This window comes from Cheilinus undulatus, linkage group 16 (assembly GCF_018320785.1).
Source record: "Cheilinus undulatus linkage group 16, ASM1832078v1, whole genome shotgun sequence".
Taxonomy (NCBI): domain Eukaryota; kingdom Metazoa; phylum Chordata; class Actinopteri; order Labriformes; family Labridae; genus Cheilinus; species Cheilinus undulatus.
This window is the reverse complement of record NC_054880.1, coordinates 3,859,040-3,876,144: the sequence shown is the minus strand read 5'-3', so window position 1 is coordinate 3,876,144 and position 17,105 is coordinate 3,859,040. Positions and strand designations below refer to the sequence as shown.

At 40.1% G+C, this 17,105-nt stretch overlaps 3 protein-coding genes across 3 annotated transcripts; all 3 read right to left on the bottom strand.

The window, feature by feature from the left end:
- Positions 1–468: 468 nt before the first annotated feature.
- On the bottom strand, positions 469–2,631 carry LOC121523753 (gastrula zinc finger protein XlCGF8.2DB-like). The gene is made up of 2 exons (XM_041808772.1): positions 2,519–2,631; positions 469–1,649 (listed from the first exon to the last, which is right to left on the bottom strand). The coding sequence occupies exons 1-2, from the start codon at positions 2,541–2,543 to the stop codon at positions 559–561; spliced, it is 1,116 nt and encodes a 371-aa protein (XP_041664706.1). The 5' UTR covers positions 2,544–2,631; the 3' UTR covers positions 469–558.
- A 3,176-nt stretch (positions 2,632–5,807) lies between these two features.
- On the bottom strand, positions 5,808–8,561 carry LOC121523747 (gastrula zinc finger protein XlCGF57.1-like). Its single transcript, XM_041808767.1, has 2 exons — positions 8,442–8,561; positions 5,808–7,343 (listed from the first exon to the last, which is right to left on the bottom strand). Exons 1-2 carry the CDS (start codon positions 8,464–8,466, stop codon positions 5,950–5,952), a joined length of 1,419 nt encoding a protein of 472 aa, XP_041664701.1. The 5' UTR covers positions 8,467–8,561; the 3' UTR covers positions 5,808–5,949.
- Positions 8,562–9,610: 1,049 nt separating this feature from the next.
- Positions 9,611–15,386, bottom strand: LOC121523748 (gastrula zinc finger protein XlCGF57.1-like). The gene is made up of 2 exons (XM_041808768.1): positions 15,253–15,386; positions 9,611–11,830 (listed from the first exon to the last, which is right to left on the bottom strand). Exons 1-2 carry the CDS (start codon positions 15,275–15,277, stop codon positions 10,605–10,607), a joined length of 1,251 nt encoding a protein of 416 aa, XP_041664702.1. The 5' UTR covers positions 15,278–15,386; the 3' UTR covers positions 9,611–10,604.
- Between the last annotated feature and the right edge of the window lie 1,719 nt (positions 15,387–17,105).

Sequence of the window (17,105 nt, the reverse complement as noted above, 5' to 3'; positions counted from 1 at the left end):
AAAAAAGGAAAGGTACAATTCATGTTGGAATAAATAAGATAATGTCATACTAACCGTTAAAGGATAAAATGACATAACATTTAAAGTCAAAGTTTACAAATGTGAAATATTTACAAGAGCTAAAATGCTATATTTTTACTGTACATGTATAGTAATATTTTGTTTTGTTTTCTTTTAGCTCTTACAGCACAGAATGGTTAAGGAACAGCATAAGACATAAAAAAAAAAGACTGAAACATCATTTTAGAGCCAGACCATCTTTCAGCAAGGCGTTGCTTACACTGGGACTACACTACAAGATAATCCTGCTGATGCTGCTCATGGTTTTTTTTTAGCCTTCAGTCAAATTTCATATTTGAGTAAATCTCTCACTACACTGAGAGTGGTTTTTCTCTAGTATGAATTTGCATATGTCTGGTCAAAGTTGCTTTATTGGCAAATGTTTTGCCACACTCAGTGCAGACAAATGGTTTCTCACCTGTGTGAATTCTCATGTGACTCTTTAAACTTGCTTTTAGGATAATTCTCTCACCAGAATCAGAGCAGACAAATGGTTTCTCATCTGTGATTTCTCATGTGAACAGTTAAAGTTCCTTTTTGAGTAAATCCCTGACCACACACAGAGCAGACAAAAGGTTTTTCACCTGTGTGAATTCTCATGTGTGCAGTTAAATTTCCTTTTTGGGCAAATCCCTGACCACACACAGAGCAGACAAATGGTTTCTCTCCTGTGTGAACTCTCATGTGCGCAGTTAAACTCCCTTTTTTGGTAAATGTCTGACCACACACAGAGCAGACAAATGGTTTCTCTTTTGTGTGAATTCTCATGTGAACAGTTAAAGTCCCTATTCGGGAAAATCCCTGGCCACACACAGAGCAGACAAAAGGTTTTTCACCTGTGTGAACTCTCATGTGTGAGGTCATATTTCCTTTTTGGGTAAATCCCTGACCACACACAGAGCAGACAAATGGTTTCTCTCTTGTGTGAATTCTCATGTGAACAGTTAAAGTCCCTATCCGGGAAAATCCCTGGCCACACACAGAGCAGACAAAAGTTTTTTCACTAATGTGAATTGTCATGTGTGAAGTTAAATTTCCTTTTAGGGTAAATCTCTGACAACACACAGAGCAGCTGAATGGTTTTTCTTTAGTATGAACAACCTTGTGTTTAGTCAAACCTGTTTTATCCTTAAATCTTTTTCCACACTCTGAGCAGATATACAATTTCTTTGGAATCTTTGCTCTCATTTTTCTGCTTTTCTCCACTGACTTTAAACCTGACTGGTCTTCTGTCATCTCCCTCCAATCAGCACTGTCATCAGTCTCTGGATCAGAAGAGTCTTCAGTCTTGACCTCAGAATGTTGTTGTAAATCTCTCTCTGAATCAAAGTACCTGGCTGACTCTTTGGTTTGTTTTTGAGAATGCTGTGAAGACTGAGGTCCCTCTTCATCATCTTCACTCTTCACAGGGACAGGAAATAAAGTGAACTTGATATCATCCTCCTCTTGCCCTCGAAGATGATCTGTCTCTTGATTGCTCCACAGTTCCTCAGGTTCATCTTTAATTTTCAGATGCTCACTCCTCTCCTGCTGCTCAGGGCATGCCGCTTCTCTATTCACTGACAGCTGATGGACCTCATCAGGAAAAACTAAAATACAGAAACACACCGTAAGAAAAACTGACTGTATTTAAACACAAAACGTCTTAAAGTAAGAAAAGATATTTTAGTTTGGTAAGGCCCCTCCCCACCCCTTACATCTCATTATATCAATCGATATTTTTCTTGTCTAGAGCAAGGTTATTATAGTTAACTAAAACTGCCTAGATAACTAAAACCAAAATTAAAAAATCATTTTGGTTAACTGAAACTAAACAAAAGCTAAGCTTTACCAAAAAAACGGAAACTAACTAAAACTGTATATTGTGTTTACAAAACAAACTAAAATAGAAAAGAAATAAAGACAAAATGTCTTTAGTTTTAGTCTTTGGCACATCCATACTGACTGGCACCTACACACAAGTCTGTGGAGTGTAAAATTACCTGACCTGATTAGTTAAGACTTCACACAGTGGTAGTTTTATGTCTGGAGTTGTATTCAGACATCATCATTAAGTAAAAAAAATGATAAGTGAAGAGTAGCCTGTTTTAATATGTTTTTAAAAAATGAATGACGTTCATTCAGTCCTGACATCTATTCAAAACAACTAAAATTGTTATTTCTATAGTTCACTGCTACCATAAATCTTCAGTTAACAGCAGAGGTTGTGGCCCACACTAATAAGGTCTGACTGGCGTCATAATTAGAGTTCACTAATCATAAGAAAATCCTCTCACACATTTAATCATCCAACAACAGTCAGCAACGATTTCTGCTGACCTGGGAACAAAGAAATATTGTTATCTGGAGCTAGCCAAAGCTAACAATGTGCTGCATGAAGCTGTAAAAGTCAGCTAAAGGCTCAGCTCTCAGAAACATTTACTGGAAACAAGTTTAGAGAAGAAGAAAGAAAACAAACCTGAAAGAGCCTGAAAGCCGAACATTTGACAAACGTCCAAGAGTCGAGGAAGGACGAGAAAAGTCCACTCTGAACACTCATACAGAACACTGGATCATCCAAACACGCCAACGGTGATGGGCATGAAAATAAGCCATGACCCGGAAACAAAAACAACTCCCTCAGGCCCACACTTCCGGCCTTCAGAATAAAGCTTCGAATAGTTGGTCCTGAAAACGGAACACATGGCAGGATTCCCATCAGCCTATATTTGCAAAATAAACACCATATAGTTCATATTTGAGCTCCTAATGCTGGCACTAAAACTAAAGATTTTACTCTGTCAACATTTTTTTTCGGATGTTGTCATGCCTCATACTGAGTTTAGAAAAATGTTTTAATTACTTGTAGGTTGAACAGATCCACATCTCCCTCTTGATTTCAGAGTGGTTGATACGGTTCCTTCAAGAAACTCTGGGAATTTATTTTGACTGTTAATTCTAAGATGACAACACTTACTACTTTGAATTACCATAGAATGTAGCGCTATTGAAAAAAAAATAAAATTACCTAACACTCATCTTTGTCCAAAATTACCTTTTTCTAAACGTTCTTTATCCTTTGGAGCAGAGAAAAATGTGAGATTTTGTTTCCTCAAGGTTCTTTATTCTGACAATACATGTCTATTTTTGACCGAAAAGATGTAAAAAGCACTGTTTCTGACAGAAAAACTGTTTAAAACATTCTGAAATTAACAACATCAAAAATGAAACAGATCATATGAAAATGTTCTCTCTCTCTCTCTCTGGGGTTTTGTGCATCTTCAAAGAGAGAATTCCAGCTGAGTGTTTTATCACAGTCAGATCTCTATCATTGCTCTATCAGCAATATGACATTTCTTATTACTACGAAAAAGTCACCACTTTTCACAGGGAAAACAACAATGATGTTCTCTGGACCATGTTGTATCAGATTGTAGTGATATGAAATTTAATTGCACTCGTTAATAAGGGCACCGCCCAACAATGTGAGAATGAAATATGGAATAACAACATGTAACCTTAAAATCTCAATCAGTCTCATACCTTCAGTTGTGAATTCTTGTTTCAGTGACAACCTTCCTGGAATAATGCTTTCTGGACAAATGACTTACATTTTGAAGATTTATTATGAAAAGCACCATTACAAAGCGTCAGTCACTTAATGATATGAATAATGATGAAGGAAAAACAAAAATGGTTAAATAAGAGATGATAATATTTGATGAAGGGTGAGGATGATCTAAAACAGGAAAAATAATTAAACGGAAGAATTTGGGAATAGATTTTTGAAAACAGTTCAGACTTACTTAACGATTTTAAACAGAAAATAGGTCTGATTTGATTGAAGGTTTTTATGGAACCCAAGTGAAACACATCAACCCATTCAGGAGGAATTAGACCAGGATCGCCTCGTTTGCCGTAGAGAGATGGAGTCCTGAAGGTGGAACGTTAGAAAACAGAGGAAAACCTTTGATCCGGTCGTGGAAGCTGAGCGTTGCCAAAGTGATCCCTCCCAATGACGGTCTAACTTGGTAATCAATGTCCTCTCCACTGATTCGGGCCAACTCATCTAGTTCAAAATAATCGCCCAAATGTCTCTAATTGGCCCAAATAACCATCAAAAATAATGTCACTGGTCAACCAACACCACATCAGTGGGTTATTGGAAAAACTAAAAAGGCAGGTAAATTAAGCTGTGAAGTCTGGGCGTGCAGGATTCAAAAAACGTTATAAAAAGGTTTTAAAAAGACTTTGGACTGCTGTGAAGAAGGCACATTATTATGCAAATTACATTTTTCTCTTATTTTCCTAAATATTAATGCAAATGACAGAATATTTTTCAAGTCATCAGCTGTTACAGCATAATTCAAATGTTTTTGAACAAACTTCATAATGATAACCATTATTTAAAAAAAAAAAAAAAAATGCACTGTTCCACATGATAATGCAAAACAGAGATTTAAAACATTTTATAGGTTGTAAAGAACTGAAAATGGTCATGTGTTGAATTTGCAGCATTAGGAGGTCATATTTACTGAAATCAAAGCTATTTCAATCAAAAACATCTTAACAGGACAAGTTCCATGTTAACATAGGAGCCCTTCTTTGATATCACCTTCACTAGTCTTGCATCCTTTGAACTTGTGAGTTTTTGGAGAGTTTCTGCTTGAATTTCTTTGGAGGATGTCACAATATCCTCCCAGATCTGCTGTTTGGATTTGAACTGCCTCCCACCCTCATAGATCTTTAGCTTGAGGATGCTCCAAAGGTTCTCAGTAGGGTTGAGGTCAGGGGAGGATGGGGGCCACACCATGAGCTTCTCTCCTTTTATGCCCATAGCAGCCAATGACACAGGGATTCTTTGCAGCATGAGATGGAGCATTGTCATGCATGAAGAAAATTTTGCTACAGAAGGCACAGTTCTTCTTTTTGTACCATAGAAGAAAATGGTCAGTCAGAAACTCTATATACTTTGCCGAGGTCATTTTCACACCTTCAGGGACCCTAAAAGAGCCTACCAGCTCTCTCCTCATGAATCCGGCCCAGAACATGACTCAACCCCCTCCTTGCTGACGTCACAGCCTTGTTGGGACATGGTGGCCATCCACCAACCATCCACTACTCCTCCATCTGGACCATCCAGGGTTGCACGGCACCCATCAGTCAACAAGACTGTTTAAAAATTAGTCTTCATGTATTTCTGGGCCCACTGCAACCGTTTCTGCTTGTGAGCATTGGTTAGGGTTGGCTGAATAGTAGGTTTATGCATGACTGCAAGTCTCTGAAGGATCCTACACCTTGAGGATGGTGGGACTCCAGAGGCACCAGCAGCCTCAAATACCTGTTTGCTGCTTTGTAATGATATATTAGCAGCTGCTCTCTTAATCTGATGAATTTGTCTGGCAGAAACCTTCCTCATTATGCCTTTATCTGCATGAACCCATCTTTGCTCTGACTCAGCCATAAATTTATTCACAGTACAATGATCATGATTAATTTTTCACGAAATATCTAATGTTTTCATTCCTTGTCCAAGGCATTGCATTATTTGACATTTTTCAGCAGCAGAGAGATCCTTTTTCTTTCCCATATTGCTGAAAACCTGTGGCCTGCTTAATAATGTGGAACAGTGCATGTTGAGGTTTTTATTTAAAAAAGAAAGTTATCATTTTGAAGTTTGTTCAAAAATATTTGAATTATGCTCCAACAGCTGATGACAAGAAAATATTCTGTCATTTGCATTAATATTCAGGAAAATAAGAGAAAAATTTCAATTGCATAATAATGTGGAATGTAGTGTAGAAACCAAAGGGAGTCAACAGGAACTGAAACCTGGTTCTGCACTACAAGATAATCCTGCTGATGCTGCTCATGTTTTTCTTTCTTTTTTTTCTTATGTTCAGTCAAATTTCATTTTTCAGTAATTCTCTCACCACACTGAGAGCGACTGAAGGTTTTTTTTCTGGTATGAATTCGCATATGTTTGGTCAAAGTTGCATGATGTGCAAATGTTTTGCCACATTCAGTGCAGGCAAACGGTTTCTCACCTGTGTGAATTCTCATGTGACTCTTTAAACTTGATTTTAGGGCAAATGTCTGACCACAATCAGAGCAGACAAACGGTTTCTCACCTGTGTGAATTCTCATGTGACTCTTTAAACTTCCTTTTTGGGTAAATCTCTGACCACAATCAGAACAGAAAAATGGTTTGTCTCTTCTGTGAATTCTCATGTGAACAGTTAGATGGCCTTTTCGTGAAAATCTCTGACCACACTGAGAGCAGTCAAATGGTTTCTCTCCTGTGTGAACTCTCATGTGAGCAGTTAAAGCTCCTGTTTGGGTAAATCTCTGACCACACCGAGAGCAGTCAAATGGTTTCTCTCCTGTGTGAACTCTCATGTGCGCAGTTAGACTCCCTTTTTGGGTAAATCTCTGATTGCACACAGAGCAGACAAATGGTTTATCTGTTTTGTGAATTCTCATGTGAACAGTTAAACTCCCTTTTTGGGTAAATCTCTGACCACAGACAGAACAGGCAAAAGGTTTTTCACCTGTGTGAATTCTCATGTGTGTGGTCAGAGTTCCTTTTGTTGAGCATTTCTGACCACACACAGAGCAGATATAAAGTTCTTCTTTGGTATGAACTTTGTTGTGATTGTTAAAATTTATTTTATTGCAAAATATTTTGCCTAAACCTGAGCAGACAGATGGTTTATCTCTTGTGTGAATTCTCATGTGAACAGTTAAACTCCCTTTTTGGGTAAATCTCTGACCACACACAGAGCAGCTGAAGGATTTCTCTTTGGTATGAACAACCATGCGTCTAATCACACCGATTTCACTCTTAGATCTTTCTCCACACTCTGAGTAGATATACAGTTTCTTTTGGATCTTTGCTCCCATTTTTGTGCTTTCCCCGACTGACTTTAAACCTGACTGGTCTTCTGACATCTCCCTCCAATCAGCACTGTCATCAGTCTCTGGATCAGAAGAGTCTTCAGTCTTGACCTCAGAATGCTGTTGTAAATCTCTCTCTGGATCAAAGTACCTGGCTGACTCTTTGGTTTGTTTTTGAGAATGCTGTGAAGACTGAGGTTCCTCTTCATCATCTTCACTCTTCACAGGGACAGGAACAAAAGTGAACTTGATATCATCCTCCTCTTGCCCTCGAAGATGATCTGTCTCTTGATTGCTCCACAGTTCCTCAGGTTCATCTTTAATTTTCAGATGCTCACTCCTCTCCTGCTGCTCAGGGCATGCTGCTTCTTTATTCACTGACAGCTGATGGACCTCATCAGGGAAAACTAAAATAGAGAAACACATAGTAAGAAAAACTGACTGTATTTAAACACAAAACGTCTTAAAGTAAGAAATGATATTTTCATCTAGAGACAAGTCTTCATCTCAATAGTGCAAAAGCTGGTTTTGACTGCTCTGTCTTGACCACTGATTCTGTCATTGTCGTTTACTTTACTCTGTGACCAATGAAGAAACTTCCAGACACTTTTGGGCCAAATCTCAAAATGATCAAAACTACCAGAGATGGAAGAGGAGACACATGGAAATATGGACCAAGAATTAAAGAGTAGGACTGCAATGAATCACTAATGTTGTTTACAAAATTTGTGTCCCAAAGATATAAACGCATGAGCATTAACAGTCCTGTTAATAAAAATCTTAAACTTCTGCTGCAGAGTTCTGATGAAAGTCTGGAAGCAAAGCAGAGACTTATCACTGCAACACCAAAACAAACTTTGGAGCTAACCCCACTGTTTTGACTCAGCGACACAACAAAAGTCCTGTTGTTGTTTTTCCTCAAGTGCTTTCATTGTGAATGCCCACATCAGGAAATGAAGAGCTTACAGTAGCAGTTTGTTTTAGTCCTCAAGTTTTTGTTTCAAAACTTCACATTGGCTGCAATAATCCCTAGTTAGAGCCACTTTGATTGAACCAATTGATTTTCAGTTATTTAAATTGATTTTGTGCAGACGTTACTGTCTACATATTAACTTTGTATTCAGCGTTACATTGCTATTTTAATTCTTTTGGCTGCAGTAGCCCTGTGTTCCTGGTAGCTGTTTATAGTTGCTGCTGTTATTTCTATAGTTCACTGCTACCATAAATCTTCAGGTAACGACCAGTTAACAGCAGAGGTTGTGGCCCACACTAATAAGGTCTGACTAGCGTCATTATTACAGTTCACTCATCATAAAAAAAAATCCTCTCACACATTTAATCATCCAACAACAGTCAGCAACGATTTCTGCAGACCTGGGAACAAAGAAATATTGTTATCTGGAGCTAGCCAAAGCTAACAATGTGCTGCATGTAGCTGTAAAAGTCAGCTAAAGGCTCAGCTCTCAGAAACATTTACAGTTTAGAGAAGAAGAAAGAAAACAAACCTGAAAGAGCCTGAAAGCCGGACATTTGACAAACGTCCAAGAGTCGAAGAAGGACGAGAAAAGTCCACTCTGAACGCTCAAACAGAACACTGCATCATCCAAACACGCCAACGGTGATCGGCGGTCAAAGAATCCATGACCCGGAAACAAAATCACTAACTCAGGAACACACTTCCGGCCTTCAGAATAAAGTTTCGATAATCCGGCGCTGAAAACGGAACACATGGCAGGATTCAGATCAGCCTATATTTGCAAAAGACACATCAGATAGTTCATATTTTGAGCTCATAATGCTGGCACTAAAACTAAAGATTTTACTTTGTCAACATTTTTATTCGGATGTTGTCATGCCTCATACTGAGTTTAGAAAAATGTTTCTGATTTCTTGTAGGTTGAACAGATCCACATCTCCCTCTTGATTTGAGAGTGACTGATACAATTCCTTGAAGAAACACTGGGAATTTATGTTTTACTGTTAATTCTAAGATGACAACACTTACTACTTTGAATTACCATAGAATGAAGCGCTATTGAAAAAATTAATATTACCTAACACTCATCTTTGTCCAAAATTAGCTTTTTCTAAATGTTCTTTATCCCTTGGAGCAGAGAAAAACGTGAGATTTTGTGTCCTCAAGGTTATTTATTCTGACAATACAGGTCCATTTTTGACCGAAAAGATGTAAAAAGCACTGTTTCTGACAGAATAACTGTATAAAACATTCTGAAATTAACAACATCAAAAATGAAACAGATCATATGAAAATGTTCTCTCTCTCTCTCTCTGGGGTTTTGTGCATCTTCAAAGAGAGAATTCCAGCTGAGTGTTTTATCACAGTCAGGATGCTCTATCAACAATATGACATTTCTTATTACTATGAAAAAGTCACCACTTTTCACAGGGAAAACAATAATGATGTTCTCTGGACCATGTTGGATCAGATTGTGGTGATATGAAATTTAATTGCACTCGTTAATAAGGGCACCACCCAACAATGTGAGACTGAAATAGGGAATAGGCACATTTAACCATCAATCTCAATCAGTCTTGTACCTTCAGTTGTGAATTCTTGTTTCAGTGACAACCTTCCCGAAATAATGCTTTCTGGACAAATGACTTACATTTTGAAGCTTTATTATGAATAGCAGCATTACAAAGTTTCAATCACTTAATAATATGAATTACAATGTAGGAAAAACAAAAATGGCTAAATAAGAGATGATAATAATCTGATCAACTGAGGGAAAATATTTAACAGAAAAATATGGGAAGAGATTTTTAAAAACAGTTCAGACTTACTTAATGATTTTTAACAGAAAATAGGTCTGAACTGATTGAAGGTTTTTATGGAACCCAAGTGAAACACATCAACCCATTCAGGAGGAATTAGACCAGGATCGCCTCCTTTGCTGAAGAGAGATGGAGTCCTGAAGGTGGAACGTTAGAAAACAGAGGAAAATGTTTGACCCTGTCTTGGAAGCTGAGCGTTTCCAAAGTGGAACCCTCCTGATGACGGTCTAACTTGGTAATCAATGTCTCCACTGATTCGGGCCAACTCATCCAGTTCAAAATAATCGCCCAAATGTCTCTAATTGGCCCAAATAACCATCAAAAATAATGTCACTGGTCAACCAACACCACATCAGTGGGTTATTGGAAAAACTAAAAAGGCAGGTAAATTAAGCTGTGAAGTCTGGGCGTGCAGGATTCAGATAAGGTTATAAAAAGGTATTAAAAAGACTTTGGACTGTTGTGATGAAGCCAAAATAATACAAAAACAACTAGAAAAATACACTGGAGCTAAATAAACTTGATGAAGATTCACAAAGACCAAAAGCTCGGACACAGTGAAAAACTTGGAAGAAGCTTAAAGAAAAAGCTAACGGCAAGAACTGAAATGCCAAGTTACAGCAATAAGTAAACAAGAAGGATAAAAGAGTGACGTGTAGGTTTCAGCACTGCTGACAAACAACTTTTGCTAAGAGATGTCTGTCAGCAGTGCTGTAATCTTGATAAGAGACAACCAATCAGATATCAGCAGTATGAGGGAGGATTTGTCCGAAGGGACCTGCTTTATCTCAGAAGGAACTGAACCCTGGGAATGCACTACAAAATAATCCTGCTGATGCTGCTAACGTTTTTTTTTAACGTTCAGTTAAATTTCATTTTTCGGTAATTCTCTCATCACACTGAGAGCTACTGAAGGGTTTTTCTCTGGTATGAATTGGCATATGTCTGGTCAAAGTCACTTGATGGGCAAATGTTTTGCCACACTCAGTGCAGACAAATGGTTTCTCACCTGTGTGAATTCTCATGTGAACAGTTAAATGTCCTTTTCGGTAAAATCTTTGATCACACTGAGAGCAGACAAATGGTTTCTCTCCTGTGTGAATTCTCATGTGATCAGTTAAATGTCCTTTTCTGGAAAATCTTTGATCACACTGAGTGCAGACAAATGGTTTCTCACCTGTGTGCATTCTCATGTGAACAGTTAAATGTCCTTTTAGGGTAAATCTCTGACCACAATCAGAGCAGCTGAATGGTTTCTCTCCTGTGTGAATTCTCATGTGATCAGTTAAATGTCCTTTTTGGGTAAATCTTTGACCACAATCAGAGCAGAAAAATGGTTTATCTCTTGTGTGAGAACTCATGTGACGAGTTAAATGTCCTTTTTGGGTAAATCCCTGACCACACACAGAGCAGAAAAATGGTTTATCTTTTGAGTGAATTCTCATGTGAACAGTTAAAGCTCCTCTTTGGGTAAATCTCTGTCCGCACACAGAACAGACAAATGGTTTTTCACCTGTGTGAATTCTCATGTGCGCGGTCATAGTTCCTTTTGATGTACATTTCTGACCACACACAGAGCAGCTGAACGGTTTCTCTTTGGTATGAACAACCATGCTTCTAATCAAAACCTTTTCACCCTTAAATCTTTTTACACTCTCTGAGTCAATAAACACTTTAGTTGGAATCTTTGCTCTCCTTTTTGTGCTTTCACTGGCTGACTTTAAACCTGATGGTTGCTCTGTCATCTCCCTCCAATCAGCGCTGTCATCAGTCTCTGGATCAGAAGAGTCTTCAGTCTTAACCTCAGAATGTTGTTGTAAATCTCTCTCTGGATCAAAGTACCTGGCTGACTCTTTGGTTTGTTTATGATAATGCGGTGTGGGCTGAGGTTCCTCTTCATCATCTTCACTCTTCACAGGGACAGGAACAAAAGTGAACTTGGTGATATCCTCCTCTTGCCCTTGAAGCTGATCTGTCTCTTGATTGCTCCACAGTTCCTCAGGTTCCTCTTTAATTTTCAGATGCTCGCTCATCTCCTGCTGCTCAGGGCATGCCGCTTCTTTATTCACAGACAGCTGCTGGATGTCATCAGGATAAACTAAAATACAGAAACACACAGTCAGAAAAACTAGTAGTAAATAATATTTAAGTATGTCAAGGCCCCTCCCCACCCCTTACATCTCATTATATCAATCGATATTATTTTCCACTGAGAGACACGTCTTTATTTCAATAGTTCACAAAACAGCTGGTCTTGACCGTGCTGTTTTGACCACTAATTCTGTCATTGTACTTTGCAAGTTTCCTCATTGGTCACAGGGCAAAGCAGAAAGCTTTACATTTTCAGATTGCTGTTTCAAATTGTTGCTGGTACTTAGATGGATGATGAGACTGTTGACCTCCGGCTAGGATTTCCTGATGTTGGGATTTTTCTCTGCAATGTCCATTATGTTGGTACCAGGGAATGACAGCATGACCGCCCCCCTGATATGTATGTACCTCATTATTGAATCCCCAATGATGAGGGTAGATGGAGGAGCTGACTGATGGAGAGGACACAGGTGTTTGGCCATTTCCCCGGTGAGGCGCCTGTTTTTTATGAGCTCCAATAGTGCGTGAGTGGAGACAACTGTGAGCGCTGAAAATTCTTGTTTATTCAAAATGTCATCGTTGTTGTCCAGATAAGGAGAGGCGGTCTGGGCAGATAAGTGCTGTGAGGGGGATGATCCTTCCTGTGTAGACTCCAGGTGAGCGATCCCACCAGAGTATCTGTTGACAGCTTCCATCAGCAGCCTCCAGCAATGGGAGGAGGTGAGTCTCTGCGGTGCTGCGGTGTCCCTCAGTCGACCAGATCACCACCCGGTCAGCGGCAGGGGAAACAGTGGGCGCAGAGTAGACAGCAGCCGGGGCGGCAGGTGACAGCGGGATCACGGGGGATGGAGCGCAGGCAGCACCAGGTGGGGAGGGGGTAGAGGCAGTAACTGAGGAGGTGGTTACAACCCCGGGGCAGTTGGATCAGAGGCAGCAGCAGCGTCGGCCATATCTGAGCTACAATGTGCAGACCCAGAAGGGCAGGCTGCAGCGTCACTATTTAGTCCAGCCTCAACTGGATCTCCCCAGGCGTCTTCCTGTAGCGCTGTGTATTGGTTGCTAAGGAGGAGCGGTGGGGGAGAAAACTGTTTCCTCTGGTTTTTCATCTCCAGACCACCACCTCCATCAGGGACTCACAGTGGTTAGGAGCTGAGCAGGAAGAAGGTGCACAGGATCCCACAGCATGGTGTCCAAAATTTCAGCGTGGATAGCCAGGAGCCTCTTGGATTCAGATACTGCCATATTGATGTAGCTTGACAGCAAAGTCTCCTTCCTCTGCAGCTCCTCAGAAAGCCTCCGGATGTCTTCTTCAAGGTTAGTGACCTCTCTTTTTGTGCGAGAAAGGGTTAAACAACCCTTGCAGTGGACAGTCTTCATATTTCAGGAGTGGGGTACAGACCAGACTGCCTGTTGCTAAGGTAAACAAAACTGAGGCTGAGGGCAGTAAGCCAGCTCAGTGTTCAAAGTGAGATATCTTCCAATCAAAACAAAAAATTAAGTGGCACATTTGAGGCTAGGACTTAATAACAACATGTTACCTATAGCTATTAATTACTAAGACAAAGTGCACTTAAAAACGGTACAGTAGGATGGATGAATGGATACTTTTGTTGCTGCTATCTGTTTGAATGTAAGCCAGCACTAAGTTTAAATGTATTCAGTTTTAAGCAGATCAAACTATGTTTTGCAACAGCTGATACCAATGTTTTGCTATAATTGTGACTGGAGACTGGTAGGACTTCCAGGAGCCAGTTACATAGTGTGGTGTTGAAGCCCAGGGGTACCTGTTTGCTTATTAGACACTGGGGAATGATCATGTTGAATGCTAAGCTGAAATCCAAAAACAGCATACGCACATGGGCATTTCTCTCCTCCAGGTGTTGCATGCTCAGATGTAATACAGAGGAGATTGCATCCTCTGTAGAGCGATTGGAGCGGTAAGCAAAATGAAGTGGGTCAAAAGTGTGTGTGTCTGTGTGTGTGCGTTAGAGACTATGTGTTGCTTTACAAGTCTCTCAAAGCACTTCATTATGATCGGGGTGAGTGCAACAGGGCAGTAGTCGTTCAGGCTGGTAACTGAGGGTTTTTTAGGCACTGGCATGATGGAGGCCTTGTTGAAGCGTGATGGTATGATGGCTTGGCTCACGGAGGTGTTAAAAATGTCTGTCAGAACCCCGGCTAATTGCCTTACGAATGTTGATGTATTTCAGGGTCTTACGGATATCGGATGTTACCAGATTCAATGCTTCTTCATCCGGGTGTGGAGTAGCCTTCCTCGCTGGGGTGGTGTTCAGTGCATCAAACCTGCCAAAATGTTCGTTGAACTTGTTGAGGAAGTCAGTGTCATCCTTACAAGGTGCTTGGGCTGCCTTGTAGTTTGTAACTTCCTGGATACCTCGCCACATATTCCTTGTGCTGTTAGGATCATGGAGGAGCGCCTGAATTTTCAGGCAGTGGGCTCACTTTGCTTTCCTTATGGCACGATTAAGATTGGCTCTAGCTGTTCTCAGGGCCACCATGTCCCCAGATTTGAAAGCTGCATTCTGCTCTTTCAGCATGGCACACACCTCCCCAGTCATCCATGGTTTGTGGTTGGCCCCGGTGGTGATGTTTCTGATGACACGGACATCCTCCATGCACTTTCGAATGTGTCCTGTCGCTTACACGGCATATTCATCCACACTGATGTTCTGGTGGTATGTTGCAGCTGTTCTGAACATGTCTCCAGTCCTTACATTTGAAGCAGTCCTGCAGTGCTTCCATGGCTCCCTCAGACCAAACTCTAACCTGCTTCACAGAAGGCCTCTCTCTGATCGGCAGGGGCTTATAAGATGCAATAAGCATGACAGAGAGATGATCCAAGGAGCCAAAGTGGGGGCAAGGTGCTGCTCTAAAGGCCTCTTTGATGTTACTATAGGCCAGGTCCAGTGTATTCCTCCCCCTGGTTGCAAAGTCCACATAGCGGCGAGTGCTACAAGGCGGCCCCGCTGCTCCGCGGGCCGCTCGGTCCTCACGACGCAACAGTCCGAGGGTGCGTGGACCCTCCGGTGTAGTCATGTCTACAGTGCCTCTACTGCTGGACAAATATAAATCGGGTAAAGACTTGCGTTCGTATACCCGTTTGCGACCACCAAACTGCAAGTTTACAGTACGTGAATCAGGAGCCGGTGCAGCCGCTGCCAGACAGGACGCCGGTCGCCAGGTCCGACTGGCGTCATAATTTTAGAGTTCACTCATCATAAAAAAATCCTCTCACACATTTAATCATCGAACAACAGTCAGCAACGATTTCTGCAGACCTGGGAACAAAGAAATATTGTTATCTGGAGCTAGCCAAAGCTAACAATAGTGCTACGTGTAGCTGCAAAGTTAGCAGCTCTCAGAAACATTTACTGGAAACAAGTTTAGAGAAGAAGAAAGAAAACAAACCTGAAAGAGCCTGAAAGCCGGACATTTGACAAACATCCAAGAGCCGAAGAAGGACGAGAAAAGTCTAGTTTGAACGCTCAAAAAGAACACTGGATCATCCAAACACGCCAACAGTGATCGACAGGAAATGTCTTCATGACCCGGAAACAAAAACGCGACCTCAGGCACACATTTCCGGCCTTCAGAATAAAGCTTCGAATATCTGGGTCTGAAAACGGAATACATGGCAGGATTCGGATTAGCAAACTTTAGATAATTTTATATCTTGAGCTCATAATGCAGGAATTAAAACCAAAAATTTTACTTTGTCAAGATTTTACATTCTGGTGTCATACCTCGCTGTTTCCACAGCCTTGCTTTTGATAAACTGGATTTTTTTTATTACGTCTGTGACTCTAAGCAGACGTTGGTCAGGTGAGGTGAAGGCTGAGTGAAAAAAAAAGTGAGATTTTGTGTCCTGGAGGTGTCTTGTTTATTCTGACAATGCAGGTCTATTTTGATTAAATTTCTGTTTGATCAATCTTTAAGTCTAAAAAATCCCAAATTTGCTCAGTAGGATCCAAATCTAGACTTTGACTTGACCAGTCCATCAGTTCCAGTACTTCAGATTCCTCTCTCTTGGTCAAACAGTCTCTGTGGTCACAGTGAAGTATGCTTGGAGTCATTGTGTTGTTGGTATATGAACCCTCGACCAATCAGATTCAGTCCAGAAGAGATTCATTGTTGTATATAGTATGTGTAGTTGTTAGTGATTTCTCTGGTGACATGTTTGTAGACCATTAAATGCTCTGATTTCTCTGTTCTTTTTATTTTCATTCATTAAAGATTGTTTAAAATCTTCTATAAAAAGGACTCTATAAGTTAATGACTTATTCTTGTTATTAAGACACAGAGAAAACAACTGAAGTGATGCTCTGTACCAGCACCTAAGAAATTGTCTCCAGGTAGAGGAAACATGCCACACATGATCAGTCAGACCCACCTCTCCCTCTTGATTTGACCAAAAAGGGGAGAGCTTGATCCATGAATAATTACTGAATGTATAACGATTTTTAAAATCTTAAAAATCTTTTTCTAAATGTTCTCTGCTTTTGGCTCACAGTGTCAAAACTTCTATCATTTCGTTGTTCTAACATGAAGGATTCATTTGCTCGTCAAATTTGCGGAAAAGAATCTGACACCATAGGTTCTGGTATTTTGGCGGGTTCTTAGGGACTGAAATAATGGTGTGTTTAATCTCACCCTTCATCTGATAGAAACTATCCCAGGCCATAAAAAGATACATTTTATATCAAGGAAAGAAAGAAGACTTAACAGAAACCAGTGTACTTCAGTTTATGGATTAACTCAATCATCTTAGTTGTGTTTGACTCTTAATAACTAAAATGACCACATTACCAATGAGTAAAGTTTATATGAGGATAAAGAATAGCATAAGCGCCTATACAATACCATAATACTAGAGCAGCAAACTGCATGCTTTACAATTAAACTGGGATAACAACCTGATTAAAACCTAGAAAGTATTTTGGACCATAACATTATGACATTAAGAGGTTGCCTGCGTGGAAATGTGTGATGACCGAGAACACAGTAGACATGTTGGTCCATGGAAGATTTTGAGTAAGCTATTATAAGGATTATCAGAGGAAGAAATATACCGTTGTGCTCCATTTACTTATATCTCATCCAAAAATGAAAATGTTTAATTGAACAAATGTATTGTTAAGGAACAGGTAAGGACTGCAATGCTGACTTTGATGTGATGGATGCTGGTAAGGGTGTGTCGATAAGAACACTCTTGAGCAGTTTCCTTCTTGAGTTTACTTCTTTAATTCCACTTCACTTTATAC